The sequence below is a fragment of the Channa argus genome, chromosome 8 (genome assembly GCF_033026475.1).
Source record: "Channa argus isolate prfri chromosome 8, Channa argus male v1.0, whole genome shotgun sequence".
Lineage (NCBI taxonomy): Eukaryota > Metazoa > Chordata > Actinopteri > Anabantiformes > Channidae > Channa > Channa argus.
In genome coordinates this window covers 10,703,420-10,728,645 of record NC_090204.1, presented here as the reverse complement: position 1 = coordinate 10,728,645, position 25,226 = coordinate 10,703,420, and the positions used below count along the sequence as shown (strand labels likewise).

Below are 25,226 nucleotides of genomic sequence, written 5' to 3'. Positions count from 1 at the left end.
ACCATGGTTTTATAAAGCAATGAATATGAGTGTTGCTACTCAGTAAATTAGCCATAAACACATTCGGCTCTTTGCACTGTGATGTGCTACAGAGTGTGTGTATCTCTGTGTGTAGTTATGATATACAAACACATACAAAAAAGAAATCATGTTGCCGCCATGTCCTAGTTAGGGGTACACACTGTGCATTGTATTAATGTGTTTATCCAGATGGAGAGAGTGGTTGAGATATCCTACCAAGGGCATCCATACACACTTCACAGTCTTTAGGTTAAAGATTTTGCAGCACAGCTTATATTATTGTGATTCTACGTCTCTGTATTATAGTTTGTCTTTATGTGAATAAATTGCAATATGGCGCATAAATATCTGTATATATCCGTTTTGTCAGAATTTGAAAAAAAAAGTGTATAGCATTGATTGGATGCATTATTTGGCCTATTAGATGATGACGGATGCTAAATAGTTTTTGAGGAGGTAAATTATATTTCTTTTCTCTTTTGAAGTTTTGAAAGTTAAAAAGCTTTTGTGGCTTTAACCCAGAAGGATTAGCCACCATCAGCAATGTGAAACCTCATTTCACTGATTGGCACTGGCTTACATCTATAAACACACACTCGCACACACACACACACAACTGATCTCATATACACGTGTGTGAATGGACACACACACACAGTCAAAAACATGAAGTTTATGAAGTGTGTCTATAGTCTGCTGTGTAACTGGAGCTTGTATGGGCTGGACCCCAAAAGTGTGCTTCAGTATGTGCTTATAGCCTGCTAATTCGGAAAGCAGAGAGTTGGCTAATTGTCATGAACTCCTCCTGCCCTCTATTCTGCCATGCTTCTCCACCCTAAACCCCTCCTTGTCACAGACCTTAATGGATTAACTGCGGGCTGTATTCCTTTTCCTCTCTCTTATTAATTTCAATTCTATTGCACAAACTTATGGTGGTAAAGCTGTGCCACGCCTTAAAAATCTGTTTGTGTTGAATTTCCAGCTTTAAACATTCACTGAATATATTGGTACTGTACAAATACAGTACCATCTGGTAGTAGTCAATACATAGTATTTTGATAACAAGTGGGAAAGAGAATTATGTATGCAGAATAGCAGGTTTGAATATGCAGCGTTCAGACAGTGATAATTGTGGGTGCTATCGGTTTGAGCCTTGTTAACTGTCAGATGCAGTGTTTCAACACCTGCCTTATGTTTTAATCTGCATAATAAGGCTTCTATTTAAAGGAGGAGAAGTGAGGATGCCAACAGAGGTGTTACCTCAAAGAAAATACCTTTAATATTGACAAGAGAAGGAAAACTTGGGTTGCACAGCAAAACTAATGTGTGCAATTGTTAGTGCAAGTTCAGAGCCAATTTTGCAACCAAGGACGTAAGAAAACACAATCTGAAACTAAATTATCTTTGCCACGGTTTTTACAACAACACTGAAACTGACAGTAAAAACTGCTTTTTAAGAGAGCTAATAATTGATTTCAATGTAAAATATCACAGTAGTCTGTGCAGTAAAAAAGCCCAATACATTTAATAGAACACACTCCTCAGTATGCCACAGCTTACTCAGGCTCTTTTTGATTTGCCCTTGAAGGATAGATTTAGTTGCTCTATTGAAATTTTGGCAGAAGTAGCATCTTGCTGTGGTACTCAGACTGATGATCGCCTCTTCCCTGGCAGGTGTCCACCCTCTGCCGGTAACAATCAGCAAATGAGAATCACAGCATTCAACTTGCCGCTCTCCCTGCCCAGTGACAACCTCAGCATCATTGAATCCCAGACAGAAGACAGCTATTAACACAATGCGGCTGTATAATGATAACAATGGCCAATTTGGACTCAGTTGACTTTTGTTGTTTGCTTTCAGTGTTAAGACCAGGGGCTTTATTTTTATGAACCAATGGTGCACAAAGTGTGAATAGAGAATTTTGGTAATTTCATGGTCAAAGGAACAGAGTGTATCTACAACACTGTTGTACCTTCAACCAAATCCCGTATTTTCTTTCTCTTCAAAGGAAGGGCACTCTATGCCATGGTGCACTGACAATGTGGCAATGGAAGAGAGGGAGTATATCTGCCACAAAAGCTTATCGCAGAAGAAATCTCATCTTTTAAGTCAGAGGAGCATTTTCACCAAAATGTCTCTTTGGTTAAACCACTGAGAGCAAATTATGTTTACTTATACGGGAAGGACATTCAAGTTCACAGCCTACCACTAAATTTATAATTGGATGAAGATTTAAAAAAATCTAGTACTTTACAGCTTGGTAATAGCGGAGTAATACTGACGTAATTTTCTGAAAATAACAAGGTGATATAGATGTAATATCTAGGTAGTAGCATGGATCAGTGGAGCTAATATCTTGATGATAAGAAGATAATGGGTTGTAAAATATTCATAGTAGGTAATTAAGGAGGTTATATTTTTTAATAATAAAAATACTAGTAGTAATAAAATAATAATTTAATGTTATGTTAAATAGTAAATAATAACCAGGCAATAGCTTGGTATAACCAACATATACATATTAGATGACATGACAGCTCTCCTGATGTGAAGCCTTATTAAGAGTTGCTATGGATGCTGAAAGGTCAAAAACACTGCCCCCTTCATGTTATAAACATGAATATTATAGATGTTATCATGTTTAAGTTTCTCTGATAACAGTTAACTTTAGAATTAGTTCAGTTTCAAAAATGTTCAATAGACAAACCAAAGAAAATAGAATTAAATTGTTTTTTTTGTTTTTTTTTCAGAGGTTGCTTTGCACCCTCTGCTCCTGTGGTGTGCCTCATGTTGTCAATCAAATCAGCCAGTCACACCAAGACGCCTCCTTTTTTTATTTTTCAGTCAATTCCCTGATATGCAGGGGCTGGGGTTTGTTACCTATATTTAACTCTTGATGTTTAGTTTCCACAATATTGCCCCACATGATTTTGGCCTTCTGTTAACTAGATATGTCACTTGCTTATATCAAGCTATAAGGTATAATAACCATGTCAGTAATAACCCTGTTACAACAATATTACAAAAATATCACACGCCTATTACCGTGTTTAGACATTAACCCCACTACACCAAATGTGAGGTTACACTGTGCTGTGTTAACGTTTGTGAGGTGGGGGTCATGTTGCGAACTGTGCGGTCAGTTAACCTGTGACTGCTACAGTGAGAAGAGAGATGAAGGGGGAGAGAGAAAGAAGAGGATATTAAGAGGAATTTGGATAATTAAAAACAATAAATCAGGTACACCTATATGACTTGGCAGCACAAGACTGGAGTAGTGAGCCTGATGGAAACCCTCCACTCACATACCCAGACATCATCAGTTATCTTGTTTGTAGGCTGAGTAACTGTCGCATATACTGGATTTAAAATCCCATGAAGCTCGTCGTGGGATTTTAGCTCGGTGCAAGACCTCCAAATTCTGTCTGTGACATCAGCAAACTACGAGCATAGTCATCCTTGCAAAACTACTGTAAGTTGTCACTCATCTTAAACTAAACAAGATTCATATGTAAAACGACTAAACCCAATTTACCAAGATACTCACTCACTCACGTAAAGTTCCTCGCATGCTCTCACACAGAATGCCCGAACATACTCGTATTCCTCACAGAGCCATTTATACAGAAAATGAACTGCTAGGTTAAAACTCACCTGATCATGCTTCAACAGAATGCTTTTGGTGAGGAACACTGGGATTTCACTGGTAATGTTGTCGGCACATGCTCCATTACAAGCCACCCTGGCTGCTTCAAATACAGCTATTACTGACAACAGGGATTCACCTTTAAATTGTGCTGCTCTGCACCGTCATACTGCATCAGAGTCTTAGAAAAAAAGATGTTTGAGGAGATTCAGTTGTCCAGAAAACATAAATTACTTTTACATTCAACCAATAGTATGGTTTCTGAACGTTTTAACTCATGAAATGTATTATTGTAAAATTAAACCAATCTTCGTGAAGCTTTCCATATACATAGTCTGTGTCTGTGGGCATAATACACAGTCAGCTTCACCCTTGCCTATGTCACAGTCCATGGTAGAAACCATTCAGGTCAGAAATGAATTGTTCATTCTGATCCTGGAACAAGGCGCTGCTGCATTTGTCACAGCCACTTTCTTCCACTTTAACTCAAAGCTGTTTGGTGTGGCGGGAGCTTTGCAGACTGCAGAGATTTGACTAGGGGTTGTTTGAAAACTCAAGCTGGAACGGTGTGTCTCCATCTGTGGAATAGAGAATGAATGATTGTTCGATCTCTGTGTAAACTCTTTAGATTTCTAAAAAGGATTATTTCCCGGCATCCCAGCCTTCATTACATACAGTAGCGGATAGTAAAAAGGTACAGATAGGAACAGTGGAGAGAGGGTCTGACTTATAACAAAGGGCCAGTTTTGGACATAAACCTGGGTACATTACAGTTAAGCACCATGCACTGTAACCACACAGCTACAGTCCCAGGGCAGTTAGAACCTTTTTTAAATGTAATTTAGAATAATACTTAGATAAGTGCTTTGTCCATGAGTAATTCCTCCTTTGCTCTAGAGAAAACAATACAATAAAGCATATAAAATGTACAGACTCTAATTTAGAAGTTTAAAGAGTTCTTAAAACAGTGGCTTATTTTATACCTTTTTATAACACTGGAAGAAAACAATGTGTGTCTTTGAGGCAGAAGCCTGACACAGATGAGGGAAGGTTTGTGGAGTTGCTCATAGAGGCTTAGCTATTCATTGGCTCTTGAGTCTGGCATGTGTTCTGGCACTGAGAGTGTATTCTCAACAGGACTCTGGTGGATTAGTGTCCATTTGGACAACAGAGTGGTCCACAGCTTGGGGTGACATTCAACTTCAGCAGGCCACCAGCCCTCACACAGATTATAAAGTTTAGTCTAGCTGTCACTGAAGTATAGCAGTTGTAAGGGCATCTGTATATTACATTACATTTGTGGTCTCTACAATTTCAAATATATACACATTTATATCATGACTACTAGTATTTTATTTTCTGTTGTTCTACTGTCTTCCAATCTAAACCTGATCCGTCAAATGGATTAGACATCACGCTGCAGTGTGGTGGGTCAGTTGATTGTGGGGTGGGCGTTAGATTTGTGGCTGGGGGGATGGCAGCCCGTTTTGCTTTTGATCCCTGTTGGGGTATACCCGTGCTCAAAGGGCAACTGCTGTGGTCCATCTGGTGGAGGCTTTAATCAACCCCCCCCCCCCCACACACACACACACACACACACACTGGATGCACATAGATCTTTCCACTTCAGATTTCACTTTCCTGTTGCTTGGATTTTTTCTGTATCCATTATTTGCTGAATCTGTTACTTATTTACTCGCTGAAACAACACCTGCCACCTGAGATGACAAACTTCATCAGGAATTTCACATTTTCACTTATCACATTTCCCTAAATGACTGTAGTACAGCTTTTGATAAGTAATTACATTTTTGATACGAGCGCATTCGGAGTTCGGATTCACAGGAGTGACCTACAGCTTTCTGGACCAAACCATGCCCATGGTGCACAAATCCACATTTATTCATGCTTAACTACACTTTATCGTGCTTAAGGAAAACAAAGGCCATAAAAAAAACTTTTAGCTTAAATGCCCACATTCTTAGAGACATATTGCAATTATTTTGTCTTGTTCAGCCAATTGAAAAGAATTCTTCAGTAGAAAACTAATGCTCCACAAATGTTTTATTCACTAAGAAAGTAATATGATGTTCTGTATAAAATGTATAATTCATGTCTAAAATTAAGCCAGGGCAGATACATACAATAATGCACAGAGGAAAACACATATAAAGAGGAGTAAGTAAAAAAATCACTCCTATAAATTACCTCACTTTGCAGTCATGTCACTAATGTACAGGCTTAAGACAAATTCCGCTGGAAAACTGAATGCTGTTAAAATGCATTTATTATTAATGGGAGTGAGGGAGGCAGCAGCAAGATGATGTTGTAGTTGCATCCTGGGTTGAGGAACCACTTAGTGTTAGCCTCCCCTTGGACAAAAATACCTGTGGTATTTTCATCAATTTACCAATGTTTTCTCTTGATTTATCTGCCTGTTCCTGAACAACTGCTCTACTGAAGCGAATCAATTGAAAACAAATCTTGCACACATTTAAAACTACTTTCACGGCATACTGTACACACAGGGCCCAGCTGAAATATGCTTCCCAGTGGCATCAGAGGCCAGTTACTGTAACTTCCATGGTGAATTCTCCCCAGCACTAATGCACAAGTCAGCTATACATCATTTATTCATGGTGACAGCAGGTACTTTGCCTCATCCACAGCAATTAGCAAATCAATAAAAACGCATTGGCTTTGAAACTATCTGTTCTAAAAGGAGAAAAAATAGTGTTGTTAATCAACATGCCAAGATCTCAGACGCAGACAATCACTCAAGTATTGGCAACGTTTGTTAGTTCAGCATCAACAGACAACATTAGGTGTCAACAGTAAGGTACATCTCCTCACAACACTGCTGTAAAATGACTGCCAGATAATGTCTAGCTAGGAGTCTCTACCTATAAATTGTCTGTTCCATGTAATATCAATGTTTGATTTAACATAGTCCTTTCATCACAAGATTTTGCATTTTGGATTTATGTCTGTTGTGAAAGAAATGACAGAGCTGAAGCAATCTCAGTGAGATTATCACTGATGCAGTCAGGTTAGCAAAGGGCTTGTACTGGCTAATACCTCTTTTGTCAAGGTTTATAAAGCTGACATATCTGCAGTACATGTTGATGTCACTGTCAGTTTTATAATTAATTCAGTAAATCTGCATGATCCGATACATAAGCCTCCGGCAACATTATGCCAACCTAAAACATTAGACATTTAGATTTAGCCAAGAACCAGTGAAATTGACGTCACAGTCAAATAGCAAAAACATCTTCCACTAATTGAAACTAACAAAATTAAATAAGTCACATACTACTTTCTCCCAATTCTTTTCTGTTTCATTGTACTTTCTATTTATTTGTTTATCAATTCGAGACAAATAAAATAACCGAAAGTGAGAACATTATCTAAGAATAGCGAAAATATTTCTCTCTGAAACTAAGTGCTTATTTTCTAGACAGCAAAACCTCCGAAACTAAAATGGTTTTTGAATTAAAGAAGAGAAATAACAAAAACTACATGCAGTAAGAGTTTTTTATTTACTCTTCTTACTAAAGAGCGCAAAGTAAAAATGTAGCCAGTGACTTAAATACCCAGCTGAATTTACACACCTATACTGCAGCTATACAATCCACACAAACACTAGCAGTTATGAGTGCCTACACGCTTTACAATACAGCTGAAACTTACTTGGTTGTATTTTATTACCTCAGGGCGGCTGTATTTTTTAGCACATAAATTATATTATTTTTCAGATAATATATTATCTGTCATACAAGACTGTCACTTTAAAGATACCAGCGTTTTTATTTCCCAACAGCTTATACAATAAAACCCCAGACTTCAGGAACATTATCATTATCAGAAAACATACATTTGGTGTATTAGAAGACCTGTCAGTCAATGCGGGACTAATACAAAGTTCAACTCTTCGGTATTTGGTGATTGGGGCAACTCATTTTGTTTCTACTGGGATTACCGGCTGTGCTTTTCACCCACCTCTTAAACAATTTTCTGTGTTTGCTTGTTGAAGTGACATGAACAGTGGGTTATGGCTTTTTTGTCATGAATATCAAGGACACTGAGCAGTGCACAGATGCAATTCAGAACCCCTGAGCCTTGCCATGTGCCAATATATAGGTGAAATTACAGGTCAGTACTTCTAGATCATAGTATCTGAATAGAGGAAAGTGACCTTTGGCTGGGCCTAAACACGTATGTTGGTGCAGCAGGCTAGTCCGGGGATTTGTCTCTAGCAATAGATCGCATTCAGAGCTCCAGCCTTTCATATGTCTTGTCTTGTCTACAAAGTCGACAAGTAGGAAAAATAGATAATGATCAAAAAACATGGTAATCTATAATAAAATACACACTAAAAGGCACCCTGTGGACAGACAAAATTGCCAGGTTTGGTGTGCATAAAAACGAATTATGGAGAGAGAGAGGGAGGCAGAGACGCTGAGGAAAAAGAGAGACAGTTCACTCAAGTTTACAGTGTGTGTGGGTGCGTGCATGAGCTGGCAGACACCTGCTCCATTCTGCAGTGATGACTCCCAGCGGGACACAGGCTCAGCTGCTGATCACTAGGCCCTCCTTGCAGCACTGGTGGCCAGCACACACATGTATACGCACGCGTACACACACACACACACACACACACACACACACACACACACACACACACACACACACACACACACACACACACACTTAACAATTCAACCCTTCTGGTCGGCCTTGCAGTGCCTCTCAGCCTCTCTGTGTTCCCCGTAACTGACACATCACATGTGCTCATATCAAGTGCAAACATAAAATTGTATGACATGGTGCTGTCATAAGGTATCTCCAGTTTGATGTATGCTATAGGGATAATATGGTCAAATGGGAACTTTTTCTATAGCCTACAGCCAGCAGGCTTTACTAGATAGAATGCAATACACCTCTCTATTCTGCGATAGTCTTATTTCCTCACATAATCACTTCTGAATCCCTATGATAGTTATTTTTAGATTTTTGGCATATCACTTCAGCCCTGCATTAATCAACCACCATTGTACTTGTGTGATGATTGTTATTGTCGATGCCATGTTTTGCACATATCACTATCTCTCTGTTTCTATCTTTGAGTGTCTTTTTTTCTCATCAGTGGCGTTGATCAGTCTGCTGCACCTGTTTGTGACTCACTCACGGCAGGGTTGGGGAGCATAAATGAACTAATTTCCTGGATATAGAAAACGTTGCAATCAAGAAGAGGGGAAATGCAGTGAGTGGCAGATGGAAGGAGCTAATCATTGTTATGAAATAGAGATGACCTCTAACTATCTCCTGGCTCTAGTACACTGTAGCACATGTTTGCCAGCTACTATGCCAGTTAGCCCTTCTTTCCTTCTCCCTTCTTTATCTGTTTGTTGTTGTGCTGATGATGAACCTCTTCTGGCAGGTCTGAAATGCAACCCTCTTTTTTAAATGTTGAAACAGAAAAGATTGGAGTTGTCAAACAAAGCCTAGTGTCACATAGAGAACGACAGCTGCCTGCAGTGGGTAATCAGTGGAGCTTTCTACAAATTAACAACATTCAGCTCTGAAGCACGGCGCACTGCAGGATTTTAGATGTGGGCTTTGAAAATTAGATCACACTCACTGAAATACGGAATAATTTGCATTTCACTTTTTGCTCACATGTTCGATTAATTTTATCCACTTTGTCTAAGGTGACACGGCCCAGTCATTCAAATGGTGTAAACTGATATCGCCGATGCTCATTTTGAACGCAGAATTACCTGTTTAAATTTCATTAATTGCATGCTGAACCTCTCCTCTGTGTACCTGTGTTGTGATGGCATCAGAATACAATTTTTTTAAGCCACTGTCCTTTACAGCTGAAAACACAAGATGCACAACTGACAACACCCAAATATACACACAGAGACAAGACCTGCATCACAAACAGATGCACAAATGCTCCCCACAAACTGAACACAGTGTTGCCAGGGGATGTAATAGTAAACTTTGCTGCATGCGAATAGTGTATTAGAGGACAAAAGCTATTTATTCATTTATTATTTTTTCATCATTCATTTGTTTAATGCAATCCCACATTAAATAAAAATGTACTCTAGTTGCTTATTTTTGGGTTGCAACATAAAAAAAGTTTCAGTTATTAATCCATAAAGTAACTGCATGTTTTAAGATGATGTTTGTGATATACGCAATAACGTTTTCCTGCTGCTATTGAATTGTATTTCCTGGGTTAAAAATTGTGATGCTGATTTTGAGGCTTTACACACCAAAGCCACCAGAATCTTCCAGGACATTTATCTAATGTATGCAAATGATCTTGCTGCGCTTAATGAAGGCACCATTAATCACTATAACGATGGTCTAGGGTAATCATGCGGGCACACATAGACACACACATACACACCAGCACATTTTCAAAAGCATACAGTACACAAGCATATGCACTTAGGCACACGCCCACCCACACGCACACACACACATATACACACACAAACACACACCGCATGCATGCACACAAACACACGCGCACACACAAGAGCATGCATCATCACTAGCAACACATTGATTACAAATGTGCAAAATCACAGAAATAAACCATTACCAAAACATTTTACTAAAAATGTAACGATGACGAGAACCTCGTAGTCAACAAGTCAACAATGTTTTGAATTCATTTAGTTGTTTTTCCCTCTTACCTCATTTACAATCTCTGTTTAATGTGCAACTAGTCACCCGATCATTCAGTTCCTCCCTGGAATTCACTAATGAACTAATCACCTCAAATTTCATCTAATAAGATGGCAATAAGATGCATCAAAATATGTTAATACGTCAATAATATTTATGTATTTAATTCAGCTAATTAGTTCCACTGGTTTTCAACAAATAATTCATGGCCCAGCAGCTTTATGCAAACAGCAGATAACATTGAGTCTGAATGGGCAGTGAGAAACACAGTTAAATGTGTGTGTTGTTTAATAACAGAATGCTGGCCTGATGTCTTTGAACTCATGTAAGAATTCAAAGGAAAAAACTGAAAAGCATTTTTTGAAGCTCAACTCCTCACGGATATATTTCCCCGCTTATGCTCGCCGTTCATTTGCATACAGTTGACGGAAACCCCTGGGTACAGTCAGCAGCATGACAGTGGGTTATGAAGGCTTCCGGGAGGCTCTGGGGTGTGGATCTGAGCCAGTTTGAAGGGGAGCCGAACCAATGAAGAGCCCACAGCGGATTAGACACCCACAGCTTCATGTCGCTTTAATGCGGTGAGTCAGGGATTTTCTTACAACGCTTTTGCCTAAATGCTCAGGGTTTTCTCATGCCCCTTTTTGCTCTCATTCCCTTCGCCTTGAAGTAATCTTTTCTATGTAAATGTTAGAGTAATGTGCAAAATATCACATCTATCTACACTCCTGCTTTCCCGTCTAATCTGACTTGTCCAATATGGATTGGAATTGAGAAGAATCTCTCCTTTTCAAAGGTTTCGCTGCGTTAGAATAGTGGGTGTGTTGCTAATGGCCGTTCATTAACTTACTATGAGAGCTCATTTGTAATTAAAGGTGCAAATATAAACATTAAGTGCAAATACTGCAGATGCCAGTAGAATTCACAAAATATAATAAACATAAACTATATTACCCACACACTCACATGCATGCACACGCACACAAACACCTCGAATTCCCTTGATAACAGTCTGACTGGCAGAGGCTAAATACAGGGTAGGCGTCTGTAATTGAACAAACATAACAATGTAAATATTTACTAATAATATCCATTGGGGATACAGGCAGAATCCCACAATTGATTTGCTCTCTTTCTGCTCATTTGTTCTTTCACACACAGATTCACAATTGTACCAACTACTATTCTCCTATTTTATCCTGTTTCTTTTCTTGCTAATATGCTTCTCTGTATTCTTTAAAAAGATGGAGTTACATTGGTCTGTCTGTCATCTTACCAGGGGTGACCTGTAGCCCATCTGGGCTGACGATGACAGGAGATCCCTGGGAAATAGTGGCGAGTGTGTCTCGGGGACGGAGCCCACGCCACTGGCTGCTAGTCCCGAGAGCTGCCCGTACCTTGCCATCATCTTGAGATGCTGCTCACAAAACACACACACTCATACACAGACACGGGAAGAGAGGGGAGGAGAGGGAGAGAGGAAAAAAAAGAGAGGGAAGGGGCATGAGAGAGGGGAAGGAGAACAGATAACAGCAGGTAGGATGGGTGGTGTGAATGGAAAAGGACAGAAGAGGGAGTGGGGGGAAAACATGAAGAAAGAGGAGGTAGAGGGGCATTACAGAACACTTTGCTCCCACACAAATGCATGTGTGAACATTCACACATACAGGCATACACACTTGCACTTACAGACATATGTGCACATGAAGGCGCACTTACAGTTTTAGCCCCAGGTGGGCAAATTACAAAAGCAAGCCTATGTTTGATGGGTTTTGTAACTACCTTGGTTTAGTTACAATAAGGTGATATAAAGTCTACGCACTAGCTCTCCATTTATTTTCACAAGTCAGGATGAGAGTGAGAAGTGTAGCAGTCCCTTGTTCGCCGTACCGACCATCATGCCGGGGAAATATAATAAACAGCTGCTGTTATCAATCATCCCCTCTGTCTTCTGGCTATGAGCATACAAAAGTGTACAGACACGCACAACCACAGACATACAACAACGTAGATGACAGAATGGTTGGCAGCAGACATACACAGGTGAGGTGTGGAGAAAGAAGCAAAGCCAAATGTCTTTACCTCATTGCTCAACAAAGCGGCGTTGAGTGTTCGGCTTATTTCGAACATGTTCAGATTCGGGGCGTTTGTTTTTCGTTCTGTCCTTTTATTTTCAGGTTCTCTTCTGTTCTGTGCTCCCCTTTTTCTTTTCAATGGTTGGGAGTCAGTCCCGGAACACAAAAAAGAAAGAAAGAAAAAATGGAATCAATTGAAAAAAAAAATCCTGTTTAAGTTTTAGATTTGGAGTTATGATTTTTCAGTCCTCTACGTTTTCTCACTCTTCCCTGTCTGTTGATGCACCTCTGCTGGCTGTGGCTGTAGTGGTGGCGTTTTTGCCCAGGGTCTCCACACACGTCTAAGCAGTCAATATGCTGTTTTTTTAAATCTCCCAAGAGTCAGCACATTAAAACAGGCAGTCAGGCAGTCGGTGGGTCGGGCTGGCGGGCTGGCTCGCTCCCTTATCTGTCCCCCGCACACAAAACGCTCCGATCCTCACACTGCTCGCTAGCAGATTAGCCTGTCCCAAAACATAGCACTTAGTTTAAACTGCCCTCCCTTTTGCGTGCTCTCTCTCTCTCCATATCACTCCCTCTGGCTCTCTCCTTGGACTTCCCTCCCACTCTCATTCTATCTCTCTCACTCCATCTCTCCCTGCATCACGCTCTCTCCCCCCTTTTCTCACACACTGATGCAGCTACAGTTCACTGTGCAACCACAAGGTGGGAAGACTGTTCTAGCAACAGCGACACCATCTCCGCCACATCCCTTTCTCTCCCTGCCACTCCTATGTTTTAGATTTTTCTCCTTTCTCTTTGTTTTATGTTCAGAAGGTATACATAGTAAAGGAAGATTTGGAATTAGTAGCTGTCATTCACTGGCCAGATCAAACATAATGTACAACCGGGATACATGTATTGTTTGGGGGTGTGAGGACTAATATTGTTTGGTTCTTTTATTTAATTATAGCTCCTACACAAACAGGATGCAGATCGAAGCGTGGAAATAAGCTATCACTTCTGGTAGAGGGAAGTTTGTAGGATTTTGTTTAAGGTGTTTATATGACAGATACAAGGAGAGTAATGGAGTGTAATAAAACCTTAAGAGAGTGGAAACGAAGGGTACCTCTCTGTTATAGCTACCAGAGGAAAAAAGCAAGGGCTGGGCTGATGTGAGCATCAAGGTCAGGTGGTTGTCCTTTCCCTCAGTAAGGTGTGGCACAGAGATGACGAAGCAGTTAGTCACGAGCATGGCAGGAGATTCCAACTGTGGAAGAAACAAGAAAAGAAAAACAAAGGACTGCACAGGCACGCACACAAACCCATATATATATATAATATATAATATGATTCATGTTTTGGTTCACTTGATACAAAATTACTCACAGTGTATTTTATGTGGGTCTAGTAAAATGAAATATAATGGAATGTGCAATCATTGAAACCAAATATTTTATATTTAAGTTTAAGTAAAACTTAAGTAAACACAAAATTTGGTTGACCATCATCTTTCAAGTAATGCTAATCTTAGCAGTATCTAACTTGTAGCTCCATGAGCATGGCAAAAGATTTATTCCCAGTGCTTTGAATGTGCTTTTTGCTGTCTCTTGGATCTGAGCGAGGAGAGTGGCAAGTTAATTGCAGCCTATTGACACTAGACCATCTGTTTAGGTGGACACTGTCCAGCACAGTAGTGAGAGGAAGGAAGAGAGGGACAGAAAGATGGAGCAAGTTATAGATAAATAAGCGAGAGGTTGTCAATTATTCAGTGACAGAGGAGGTAATCGTACGAAGCAGAGGAAGTGTAAGCAAGCTGTTATAACGGATGTTTATGTAAGTTAGGGAGGGGAAAATATGCAGAGTGACTCACACATCAAGGATATGGCATATAATATTGTTTGAAATTATCACATTTTTCTATTTACATTTTCATTAGTAGCAGAATATGTGACGGTATCATCAACAATGTCACTGTGTTATGGCACTGTCGGACTGTCTTGGCTTTAATTCAATTTAATGTTTTTCCCTCAGAAAAAGGCTGCTAGCCACATCCCTGTTCTGTAAAGCCTGTGGTCTCTGGGGATGGCTGGTCCGGCAGAGCCCTGCAGGGAGCTGTCAGTTGAATCATCCAGAGTGAGGGCTGATTCCTCAGTCAGCTGTCTCTCAAGCCTTCCTCTCTGATCCACACTCATTCCCCTGAGCCCCCTGATTTCTGTCACCATAGTGATTCTCTGTGTACTGCCGACTGCTCCCTGCAACACCCACTACACCCCCCAGCTTGCCTCTTACAAGCACCCATCTACAACTCACTGCCACTTATACGCCATGTTTCTTCACCAATGCATAGAAGTCTTTAGCTGACCAGAGTAAAAGGGTTTTCCTGTACTTCCTTGAAAACATACAAAAACATACTGCAGATTTGCTCGCACACCACATGCATTCACATATTGAGCTTTAGGCTGGAAAGATAAACAGCAAATTCCGTTTGTTAGTATTTTTCTCATTTATGGTACTGAGCTACACACTGACTTATTTGATCATTTTACAGTTGAGAAGAAAGAATATTTCTATGAAGGAAAGATAAGCCAGACTTGAAGGTACTTAGCTGTGCCAAAGTTTCCTCTACGGATTTCTGATTGTGTTCCTGTTCCACAAAGGACTGTGATGGTGTAGTGTAGCCACCGTTTCTTACTGTAATTTACTGTAGATTCCGTTTTTAACCACAACAGGGATGTTTACATCTAAAGAACATATGAAACAAATGTTTTGCTCTGAAATCATTAGAGCTCATAAATGTTTGATAGGAATATAAAAATACACTCTCTTAAGGGATAATTACAATTGGTGAGACCACAGTTTGGATTGTACTTCCATTATTTATTGCTCTGATCCACTTATGGAACTGTGTATAGAATCACTGCTATACTTTGCAGACACCATGACAGAAACAATATGCATGTGTGCATAAACAAAGGAATATTGCTAAAACTGCTACATTTTTTTGCTTTGCTTTCAACTTAGGGTATGATAGGCAGTTTCTTTCCAATTTGGGACTTGCAACTTTTAGGTTCAACTACCAATTGTGAGTTTTTGCCATTAGCTCAAGCAACTTCAGGTATCTCAAAGGGTCTAAATTTGTCAGGGGCAGCCCAGCATGTTTTGGTACATCCAACTACACCTTTGCAGTCTCTCTATGTGATAAGAGCTGGGAAACAAGGGAAACATGTAGCATATCTAATTCATTTTTCTCATGCTCCATAATTCAATTTCAGTCTGCCTCTTGAAAATGAACGATCGTACCACCACAGAGCTCTTTAATTGGCATAGTGTTAAAGAAATGACACAGCATGGAGGACAGCTATTCAATTTTCAATTTTAACGAAATATTACACAGCAGATCTGTATTCTCTTTCTGTCATCTGAGAAATAATCAGTCCGACCTATCTACTCAGCAGCCTGTTGATGCTTGCCATCAAATACAGAGCACACACAAAAAGAAAAATCATTGCCTTCTCCCAAGTCTTATTCATTTGGTCCTGTTATAAACAGCTTATAACCTAAAAATTAGCAGCAGCCTGTATGCCTCTTGCTCCAGGGGTTGTGCGGCTGCTCATTTGATGTACTTAATCAGGTGCAGCCTTTGTAATGGCAAAGGAATAGGGCCAGACTTGATCGGCCTTGATGACATCTATGCTTCAATTGTCTAGAAAACCTCCAGCTTTAATCAATCTACAAGATAATTCTTAAACTTTGGCTGCAGCTGGCAATGACTGGACTTTTTCTTTTTCATAAAAATATCATTATCAATCAATGGCAATGCAGCAATAAAACCAACATCTTTAAAAAATTTGTATAGTTATATAATCATGTGTGTTCCCTGCAGAACAGGAATGTCAAAATATACTACGTTTCACACAGGCATAGTGTATTAGGTGTTTCCCCAATTGTTTTGTCTTCTTTGTCTCCCTAATTGTTTTCTTTCCAGTTTCTTCCTGATGTTGTTTGTGGATTTCTTTTCAAATGTATTGCAATTATATAAAGTTTTTTTAAAGCGTGTTACAATTTAAAACAGTTAAAAGTTTTGACAAAAAGTATTTATTCAAAAGATTTGGGGAACTTTTAGCTAAAGTAGATATTGTTTATATTTTCCTAAATCACAATGACAGCTTGACAGCTGAAGTTAACAAAAATGACATTGATCAGCATTTTTGTTTGTTTTTTTCCCTGGAAAATAAAATGTATTGTTAACATGTAAATGTATTAAATAGGATGTGGCATATAATAATTTGGGCACCATATGCAGCCAATAGTCAGTTTTAAATCACTGTATGGGTCTATTGTTATTCTGGTATTTCAGTTTTACATCGACCTCAAATGTAAAGGCAAGTGCACATCGGTGCAGGAATGAGGGTGATAGCGCCTCTCCCTCTTCCTCCTGCTCCGTTGCCGAGGCAACACGCACAGAGCGTCTGTGTCAGAACGGAGAGGAAGATGGAGGAGAACACTGTTAGGGACGTCGAGACTGGTGTGTAAATATGAGCCCCGTCTGGCTTTGTCTTCATAGCGATACGAGCACAGTAAAGCGTAGGGTGTAACGTCATCAAACAAATAATATGCGCATCTTTCGGGCTTGCTGCGTGTCTTCTAATTGACGTTAACGCGTGGCACGCTAATTTTCTTGCTAGCAGGTAACTTACAAGGATGTAAACAAGAGCCGTGCCACCACCTGGTTATGAGCTAGCTGTGCTTCTACAGACGTTAGCCAACTCGGTTAAGGCTATGTGGACAGTACATGTGGACAGTGGACGGTTGAAATGTCAGGGTTAACCACTTCGCCGGAACGTTACCTAATTGAGAGCAGTAGCTCAGGTGTGGGGACTTTACAGTACCCGCTAGCTCGCCATATTGCCTGCATTACTCAGGCTGAGCTCCTCCAGTGTGCGTTTGTTCAGCTAATGTACTAGTTTAGCTCTCCCCATTGTCATGGAGGCCACATTCCGTGAACAAATGCCGACTAATTGTAACCACCACCGTATTTAAAGACACATATCACAGACTTAAAACAAAATGAACTTACTTACTTAACGCTTACTGGTCTTAAAAGCATGGAGCTATACTAGACACAGTCTAGGCAATAGGCACGACCTTTAACAGCTGTAAAATTTAGACATTTCAAAGGGCGAATATTACCAACTTAAAAATAATTTACAACCCTGTTATAAATACGAAAGGGTCTTTACAAAAGAAAAAAGTAAATCTTTTACTTGCTTGATATAAAGAATCAGCAAAGCCATACATTTAGGCAGCACTGTGTAGATTACACTGTGTGTAATGTACATATAGTTAAGCAAATATCTTTACAAGTATTTTATTTTGATATGCTTTGTCATGTATTTGTATTACATCACTTTGACTGCAGATGCAGTTTTTACAGACCAATTTTGAATGAAGTTAGACTCAGATTTCCCCTGCATATTGCACCTGTTCTTCAGGCAGTGAAACGGGGGGAGAAGATGCCCTGGTAGGGAACGTGAACAAATTGACTGTGAGTCCACCAGGACACTCAGGACCTCCCCGAAAAGGACATCTGGTTTTTGATGCTTGCTTTGAGAGTGGTGAGTAAACCTGAGAATCAGAAAAATAAGGTGGGAGATAAAGGGACAAATGGTGACATGTTTTTATATTGTGTATATTGTTTGTTTCATGTGAGTTATGTCCTTGTCCTTCGTATTGAATTTTAAACTCTATGTCAGTGATAGCTGCAAATACCTACAAGCTCAGTTGCAAAATTTCAAACAGACCCTGAACCCTGACACAGCAAAGAGGTTGATATTTTACAGATCATTTGTTAGATTCAGTAAATCACTATGTCAGACTAAAAATCAAATCATTAAACACTAAACATTTCTATGTAGATTGGAGAAGGTAAAATTACAGTATTGGCAAAAAAGGTCCTGGTAGACACTGTTATTCTGGGAAAGCTTTGTGTAAGAGCACTATAAGTTTGTTATGTATAGCGCAAGTATTTACATGTGTGACGCATTTGACCAAGTTTCAAACAGAGCAAAGGAGTGGTACCATATCCACGTCCATTCCATGCAAACAAGACTAATGGGGTGACTGTGGCGCAGGAAGGGAGAACGGACGTCCACCAATCTCGCAGTTGTTGGTTTTATCCCCTGCTCTTTCCCGATCACATATTGAAGTGTCCTTGAGCAAGACACTGAACCCCAACTTAGTTGCTCTCTGTAAGTGTTGGCTAGCTGCATAGCCCCTTCCCTTATCTGTGTGTGAGTTTGCGTATGATTGTGAGTGCGAATGGGTTAATAAGCTGCAGTGTAAAGCGCTTTGAGTGCCAATAGGTGGATAAGCGCTATATGAGTGCAGACTATTTACTAACAAGGGTAAATATGATACCAATAGTTTTACTAACATATTTTTGTAGCATCTTTAAAAATGGGATTATTTCAATGCCCCGTACTCCAGACTAACATTTCCACCAAACATCGCCAGCTAGTTCAAAGTAACACTGCTAGAAATGTCATGTGAGGTTAATCAAATAAATGTACATACATTTTAGTCTAATTGCATTAGTTGTTTCAACTAAAGCTAACACGAAGGTCCTTTTTTTGAACTTTTTGCATGGATTTGCCTCATCCAACCCTGTCAGGTTAAAGTAATACGACTGCTAATCCTAATGAAACTTGTTTAATGAGACTAAAATTACTGTACTGGTCATTTTTGTTTAATCTACCTTTAAAAACAATTCTAGCCATGGTACTTTGAGCAGTTAAACAGGTTTACAGAATCTCAAGTATATCTGTGTTCAAGTCTTTAACTGGACATGAAGCAGCAATGGTGTTCATTTCATGTCAGTACTATTTATAAATATGCTCCATATAATGGACATAACCTCTTTTTTTGTATATTTTCTTTTTGTATCACAGTGTTTGCTCACAAATCATGTACATTATCACTTTAGGCACTCCCAGCCAACCAACAAGTATGCTTAAAAGGGTTATCCACTTTTTTTGTCCATTTATTTCGGAGTAGGGGATATAGTGAAATTAATTTCATATGCTGTGGGGTCTTTCGTTAATGGCCATTGTTTTTTAATTTTTTGTTACTGACAGTTAAGTAGCATGATATTAAAGTAAAGTAATTTCTTACCACTGCCGTGGTCACTTGGTTAGACACACAAACACTCGAGCACACAAGTAGGCAGAGTAAATCAGTGATTCAATTGATCTCTCTGGGAGTGAATATCTGTGCGGAGATTAGGTTCAGATGGCACTCAGATTTCATATTTCCACAGACAAGCCCATTTTGGTTAGTGCAGACTGAGATGAGCTTTTTTCTTGTCATTATCAGTGTTCTTGTGCAAAGTTGATTTTTACTGTCACGGTGTATCTGTTACACTTAAATTTCAAAAAGGTAGCAATTAGTCCATCATATGTGAATATATTGTCATGTCCTAGGTTTATTACTAATTAATTCACAAGAGAATGCAAAGGGAAATAAGGAGATTAATAAAGAAATATGCAATGAAAGGTTTGTACATAGAAGATAAAAGGTATGTAAAGATAAATGCATAAATATAGTACTCACATATCTGGATCTAAACATGTTACTTTAGGTATCAGTGTGCTGATTGCGCTTTTTATATATTTGCCTTTTCCCCAGCTGACATAGAGGTGCTCGGACATTGATTAATGGGTGCTGAGCTCCCCAAACTGAGATCAGCTAACATACCAGTGTCTCTGCATCTGGATGTATCTTCTGAATGATTTATGGAATTGATATCAATCTCCTTCCAGTAAATGCATTGCTAAAGTTTTTATGGTGGATGAATTGATATTTGCCAACTAAGGTGAAATCAATGCCCTGTTGCTGGTTCATGTAAGCATCACTAATTTTGTTGGCCTTACTTTGATGTATGGTTTTATATTATAACAGATTTCTGTTACAAATAGTCTGATGCCGTAAGTTTTTCAATTGCAAGCCTGGTCATTTAAGTCTCTTTTTCTTATAGTGGTACCCCACCCAAAATCTGTTGTTTTGTGTACAAATCTACGCAAGCTCTATGTTGGCTTAAAAAGTGACTGAACTGGCACTTTGGTATGGAATTGACTGTTTTTATACAATTAAGTACTGCAACGGGTGCCAGTGCCCAAATCGTAGTTTGTGCTCATAAACCATCTTGGTTTTTCAACTGTTGATATGTGTTCTAAATATTCGGAGATTCGAACAGATGGAAAATTAACAATCCTTTGCTGCAGTTCAGTGCAGTGTCCTGTGTTAGGTGCCATATTGCAATCTTTTTTTTTTTTTTTTGCCCTCCAGGTCTCTGTGCCAGTCATGTGGTAATGAACTATTAATGCAGTTGCTGAATTATTCTGTACATACTTTTTCATTGGCTAAAGATTTTAATCAGCATATGAGTTCTAGGTTTAGTGGCCACAACCACACGTGATAGGATGGTGTGCATACTTAAAATATAGGCAAAAGTAATTAAATATGTTGCTGTTTCTTTATACCACTAGTCTGATATCTTTGATACCAGACACAGAAAGGGAATTGGAGACTAGCTTGTAGGGTTCTGCTACATGTGTTGCATGTTGCACAGGCATTTATATTCCTAACAGCTTTTAAAATGCTATTATGTGACAACATATGTCTATTTTAATCTTCTCAAAACAGACTGAATAGCCAAAACATGGTATTTTAGACAAACATTTTCACTTGAGACTTATGAAGACCTGTAACTAAATTAAGTGTTGTGCTTGCCCCATGTAAAGCACAGATTTTTTTTGCTGTTGCGTTAGTATAGTACAAAATAAAATCTAATTGGTTTATTAAAATAGACACTGATTATATGAGCTGTGTGCCAAAGGTATAAAACCTCATTTACATTTAGATGAGGCCTAATTCACTTTGTTGTCAGCCCTATACTGATCAAGTGAGTGATAGATTTAGATACAGTATGTTTCTGAGCAAACAGGTCCTCTTGTACAGAATTGTTATAAACCATTTTCAGTACTGTGCTTATAGATACTATGCAGTGTGATAATGTCTTCATCTATGTAGTAAAACTTAATAAGATGGAGTAAATGATCAATATCATGACTGTCACGACTTATACATGACATTGCAAATATAAGGGTATAATAGTGAGCATTATGTACTGTACATTTTCATATTGAGATAATATTTTCATACTGCTTAGGAAAATGCTAAATCACAGTAGAGAATAGAAATAGTTTCTCATTTGTAAACTTTAAGTTTAAGCCTATTATTTTGTATGTTTTAAGATGCACAGATTTGTAAAAATGATAAGAGAAGCCTAATTGTTTTTCAGAGTGAATTCCAAATGATATTCTTATCTTGTCTTTTCACATTTGTTTCCTCACAGGCTCTAAATGTTGACATTTTTAGTCCCATATTCTTTAGTCACTGTCTAAAGAAGCATCTGTCTCTAGAAAAGATGACACTGACAGTATGAGCATATTGTTTTACTGCACCTCTGGGCCGTTCACCACATGTAATTAAGCATTCATTGATTTGTCACACTGCTGTCAGCTGACAATGACTTGCATGGTCAAAGAAATTCCTCAGGGGGGATGAGTGTTTAATGGAGTCCATTGATAAGCAAAACCCATGGACTTATCTAGTTTTATAGTCAATTCACTCAATACAAGTCAACTTATATGGCAGACTGGTGAACTGGCACCTACTGCTGTTTCTGTCCGTTATGACCCAAATAGTCTTTAGAAACTTGAAGATCGACATATTTTAGTTTCTCCAGTCTTACTTTGTGTTGCTTTTCACACCATATGAAGCTGAGAAAATTAATTTAGAACAAAGAATACTACACACTGAATGAGGGATATGTCGATTGGACATAATGACAATAGATCTGGTTATATATTTTTCATTAATTCACCACCTACGTATGTGTTCTCTAACCTATATGTTCACATGCCAACAGCGCTGCTTAGGGAACAATGCATTTTTTGTCACAATTTTATCAGCTGTCTTTTTTATACGTGCAGGCTCTTCTGTTTAAAGATTATGTTTTTGACTATGTCTAATTAGGCTAAACACAGTTTATTATGCTGTAAACTACTAAGTTAAAGGACTAAATGCTCACCATTGATCATCATAGAAGGGCAACACCTGTGCTGTAGGGCACTTTCTCTAAAGAAAGGTTACAGATATTATCGACTGTAGTAATTTTTTAAGCTCTTTATGGATTTGCTGTGCAGATAATATTTTGTTTATTTTTGAAACAAAACAAACAAAATAAAAAGGCTGTCAGGAGATAAATAATGAGCATAAATGTTGAGAAAAACATTTTCACTGTACACTGCTGATGATTTTCTTTTTTCCTTAATTTTATTTTCCTTACCTTCCACCACTGAACAGTGTATTTGATCTGTCTGGCTTTATGTCCTGCCATTAATTGTCATGTTGCTGTTGAAGACATCTTTGAAGAGTGACTGATTAGAGTCAAAGCCAAAGCAAAATATAAAGAGTAAATGGAGATATACAGAGCAAGATAGGTGGCTGAGAAGAGCATCGAAACAAGGAAGTACAAAGGAAAAGAACATTATAAACACTGGCTAGTGGTTTGGTGATGGTAGGGTGAGAATGCACTCAAGCTTGTCAGAAGATATTTATATACTCCAAAGTGGCCCATGAATCAGGGTAGTTGAGTTTCCATTGATTACAGAAGAGGGAAACGTTTTTACAATCAAGCCAGATGCTCAGAATGAGTGGTTTGAAGAGGCCTGAGCTTGCTGCAGTACATAGCTCTCTGCCTCAAAATGCCTACCTTCTGGATAAAACAACCCAGAAGATGAAAATACATTTTAATCAATATATATTTTCTTTTTAATGAGGATAATTAGGAAATCTTATGAGCTTTTGATCTGTTGTTTTTTAGTACTGTGCTATGTGAAGTCATATGGCTTTTTGACAGTACAGTTTCTTGTGTTGTACAGTATTTTTTGTATAGACACTGGCTCTATATTACTCTAACTCTTACGAGCTTTCTAAAAGAAGATCCATTCGCCTCACTGAGAGAGGGCACTCCTGACATCTGATGAATTGAGAGATGCTCCCAGTCTCTCTGTCTCTCTTACATGTCCTTGGCAGCAGAGAAGCTTCACTGCTCAAATCACTAAATGGCCTCTACAGTTTTCCCTTTTAGCAGTTTTCCCTGCTCTGTCTTTCTTTTAAGTCAGGCGCAGAGTATAGAGATAAATTTGAGTTGTCTGTGGACTGTTGTCAAGACCATTGCTTTTGATTTCAGCTATTTACTGCCCATTTGTATCCATAAGAGATTACTCTTTATTATTACATTTTTCTTATTATTTTGTTCTATCTTCAGGAATATTTTGCCAGCTTTATTTTGCTATTCATGTGGTATCATATCTTGTGAGTTGGGGAGTCTTATACTGACCCTGAAGAAAGCTTCACAACAAGAGCGTTGCACAAAAACCTACATGCAATGTTTTTAAAAACTTTGTTTTTGCTTATTTATGTCTCATCATCATGTTTTGTATTTGCTCTTTATGGTAACTTGCATGTCAGAGCAGAACAAACACTCTTAAGGTGGTCAACTGAAGAATTATATTAACTGCAGATGGTATCTCTCTTTTATCAAATGGCTTCACAGCGACTTGAGAGTGTTTTGCCATGGGAGGTGAGAAGTGATATCATGAGGACTGCATTAAATGCAGAGCAAATTAAACAGAGTGACAGTGCTGTCTGACATTCGAGCCTGTTGCATATGGTCATGTCTAATCACTGAGTGAACACATTGACTCAGTTGTGCTTGTTGGTGAAGTCTCTGCCAGGAAGTAGTACAAACAACCTCAGAGTTTTGCAAGTTAATTGTTGATGGCTCAGATATGAACCATACATAGGAGACCCAGCTAGCACCTCATCTTCTCAAAATGTCAGCAAATGCTAGAAGTGGCAAGCTGTTTTGGAAATTTTGAGTAATGAAAGGATTTGATTATTAACTGTATACACGCTTTGGCTGTAAGATTTGTAAGGGTTGAGGAGAGGACTGTTTAGATATCGATATTAAAAAAAGGCCAATTTGTTTTTTAAAAAATTGGCATAGTTGTTAGGGCATTGATATTGAAGGATGTGGTTTGACACTAACCAGTTTAACTATTTTGGTTTTAAATAGTAGCTTTAGGCTATTTTCTTTTCTAGATGTATTTTGGAACTTCACTATTCACTGGCTCTGGGCCTGCCTGTAGCATCATGATACAAGCGTGCCGTAAGTAAAACTTACTGCAACCATATTTCTGAATTGCAAAACTGGTGCTCATGCACCAGGCCTCAGTGAATAATCCAGTAATTCATTTCCAAGCAATTCTTGATGCCATAAACACAGTTTCAGAGCAGACGTCTCATTTTTCATCCCAGGCAAGACTGTACAGTTTGGGAAAATGGCAAGGATTTGTAATGCCTTACCAGTTCATGTTTTTCAAGCGGCCCATGTTTATTCTGCTGATTTATTTAGAAAACCTCTCTCTGAGATTTTCATTGATGTGCCAGGGTTTGTTTGATAACACAAATTCATGTACAGAATATGCTTCTACAGTGAAGGGTGAAATACTGACAGGAGCAGAATTTTGATAGAATACATTTTGTCTGAAGCCAGCTATCTAGTAGGTCTTCAGCTGAACGTAAACACTATTGAAATTCACTACTAGGGGGCAAATGCTCTTATCAGGAGTTTTCTGTGGATATTTCAAACAGCTGTTAATAG

General features: G+C 38.8%; 2 protein-coding genes across 8 annotated transcripts in view; one reads left to right on the top strand and one right to left on the bottom strand.

Moving 5' to 3' along the window:
- Window positions 1-13,080, bottom strand: part of elavl4 (ELAV like neuron-specific RNA binding protein 4) — a 73,414-nt gene extending 60,334 nt beyond the window's left edge. For 2 of the 7 annotated variants that reach the window (XM_067513366.1, XM_067513368.1), the window contains exons 1-2: window positions 12,462-13,078; window positions 11,656-11,796 (exon numbers count right to left, since the gene is read on the bottom strand). In XM_067513366.1, coding sequence (XP_067369467.1) covers window positions 11,656-11,796; window positions 12,462-12,509 — 189 coding nt within the window. In that variant the 5' untranslated portion in view covers window positions 12,510-13,078. Of the gene's footprint in view, window positions 1-11,655; window positions 11,797-12,461 lie in introns of all 7 variants that reach the window. The other 5 variants (XM_067513367.1, XM_067513369.1, XM_067513370.1 and 2 more) reach the window with 4 other exon arrangements.
- A 3,753-nt stretch (window positions 13,081-16,833) lies between these two features.
- agbl4 (AGBL carboxypeptidase 4) overlaps window positions 16,834-25,226 on the top strand; it is a 268,727-nt gene continuing 260,334 nt past the window's right edge. The window contains exons 1-2 of the mRNA XM_067512201.1: window positions 16,834-16,961; window positions 17,929-18,051. Coding sequence (XP_067368302.1) covers window positions 16,841-16,961; window positions 17,929-18,051 — 244 coding nt within the window. The 5' untranslated portion in view covers window positions 16,834-16,840. The remainder of the gene's footprint in view (window positions 16,962-17,928; window positions 18,052-25,226) is intronic.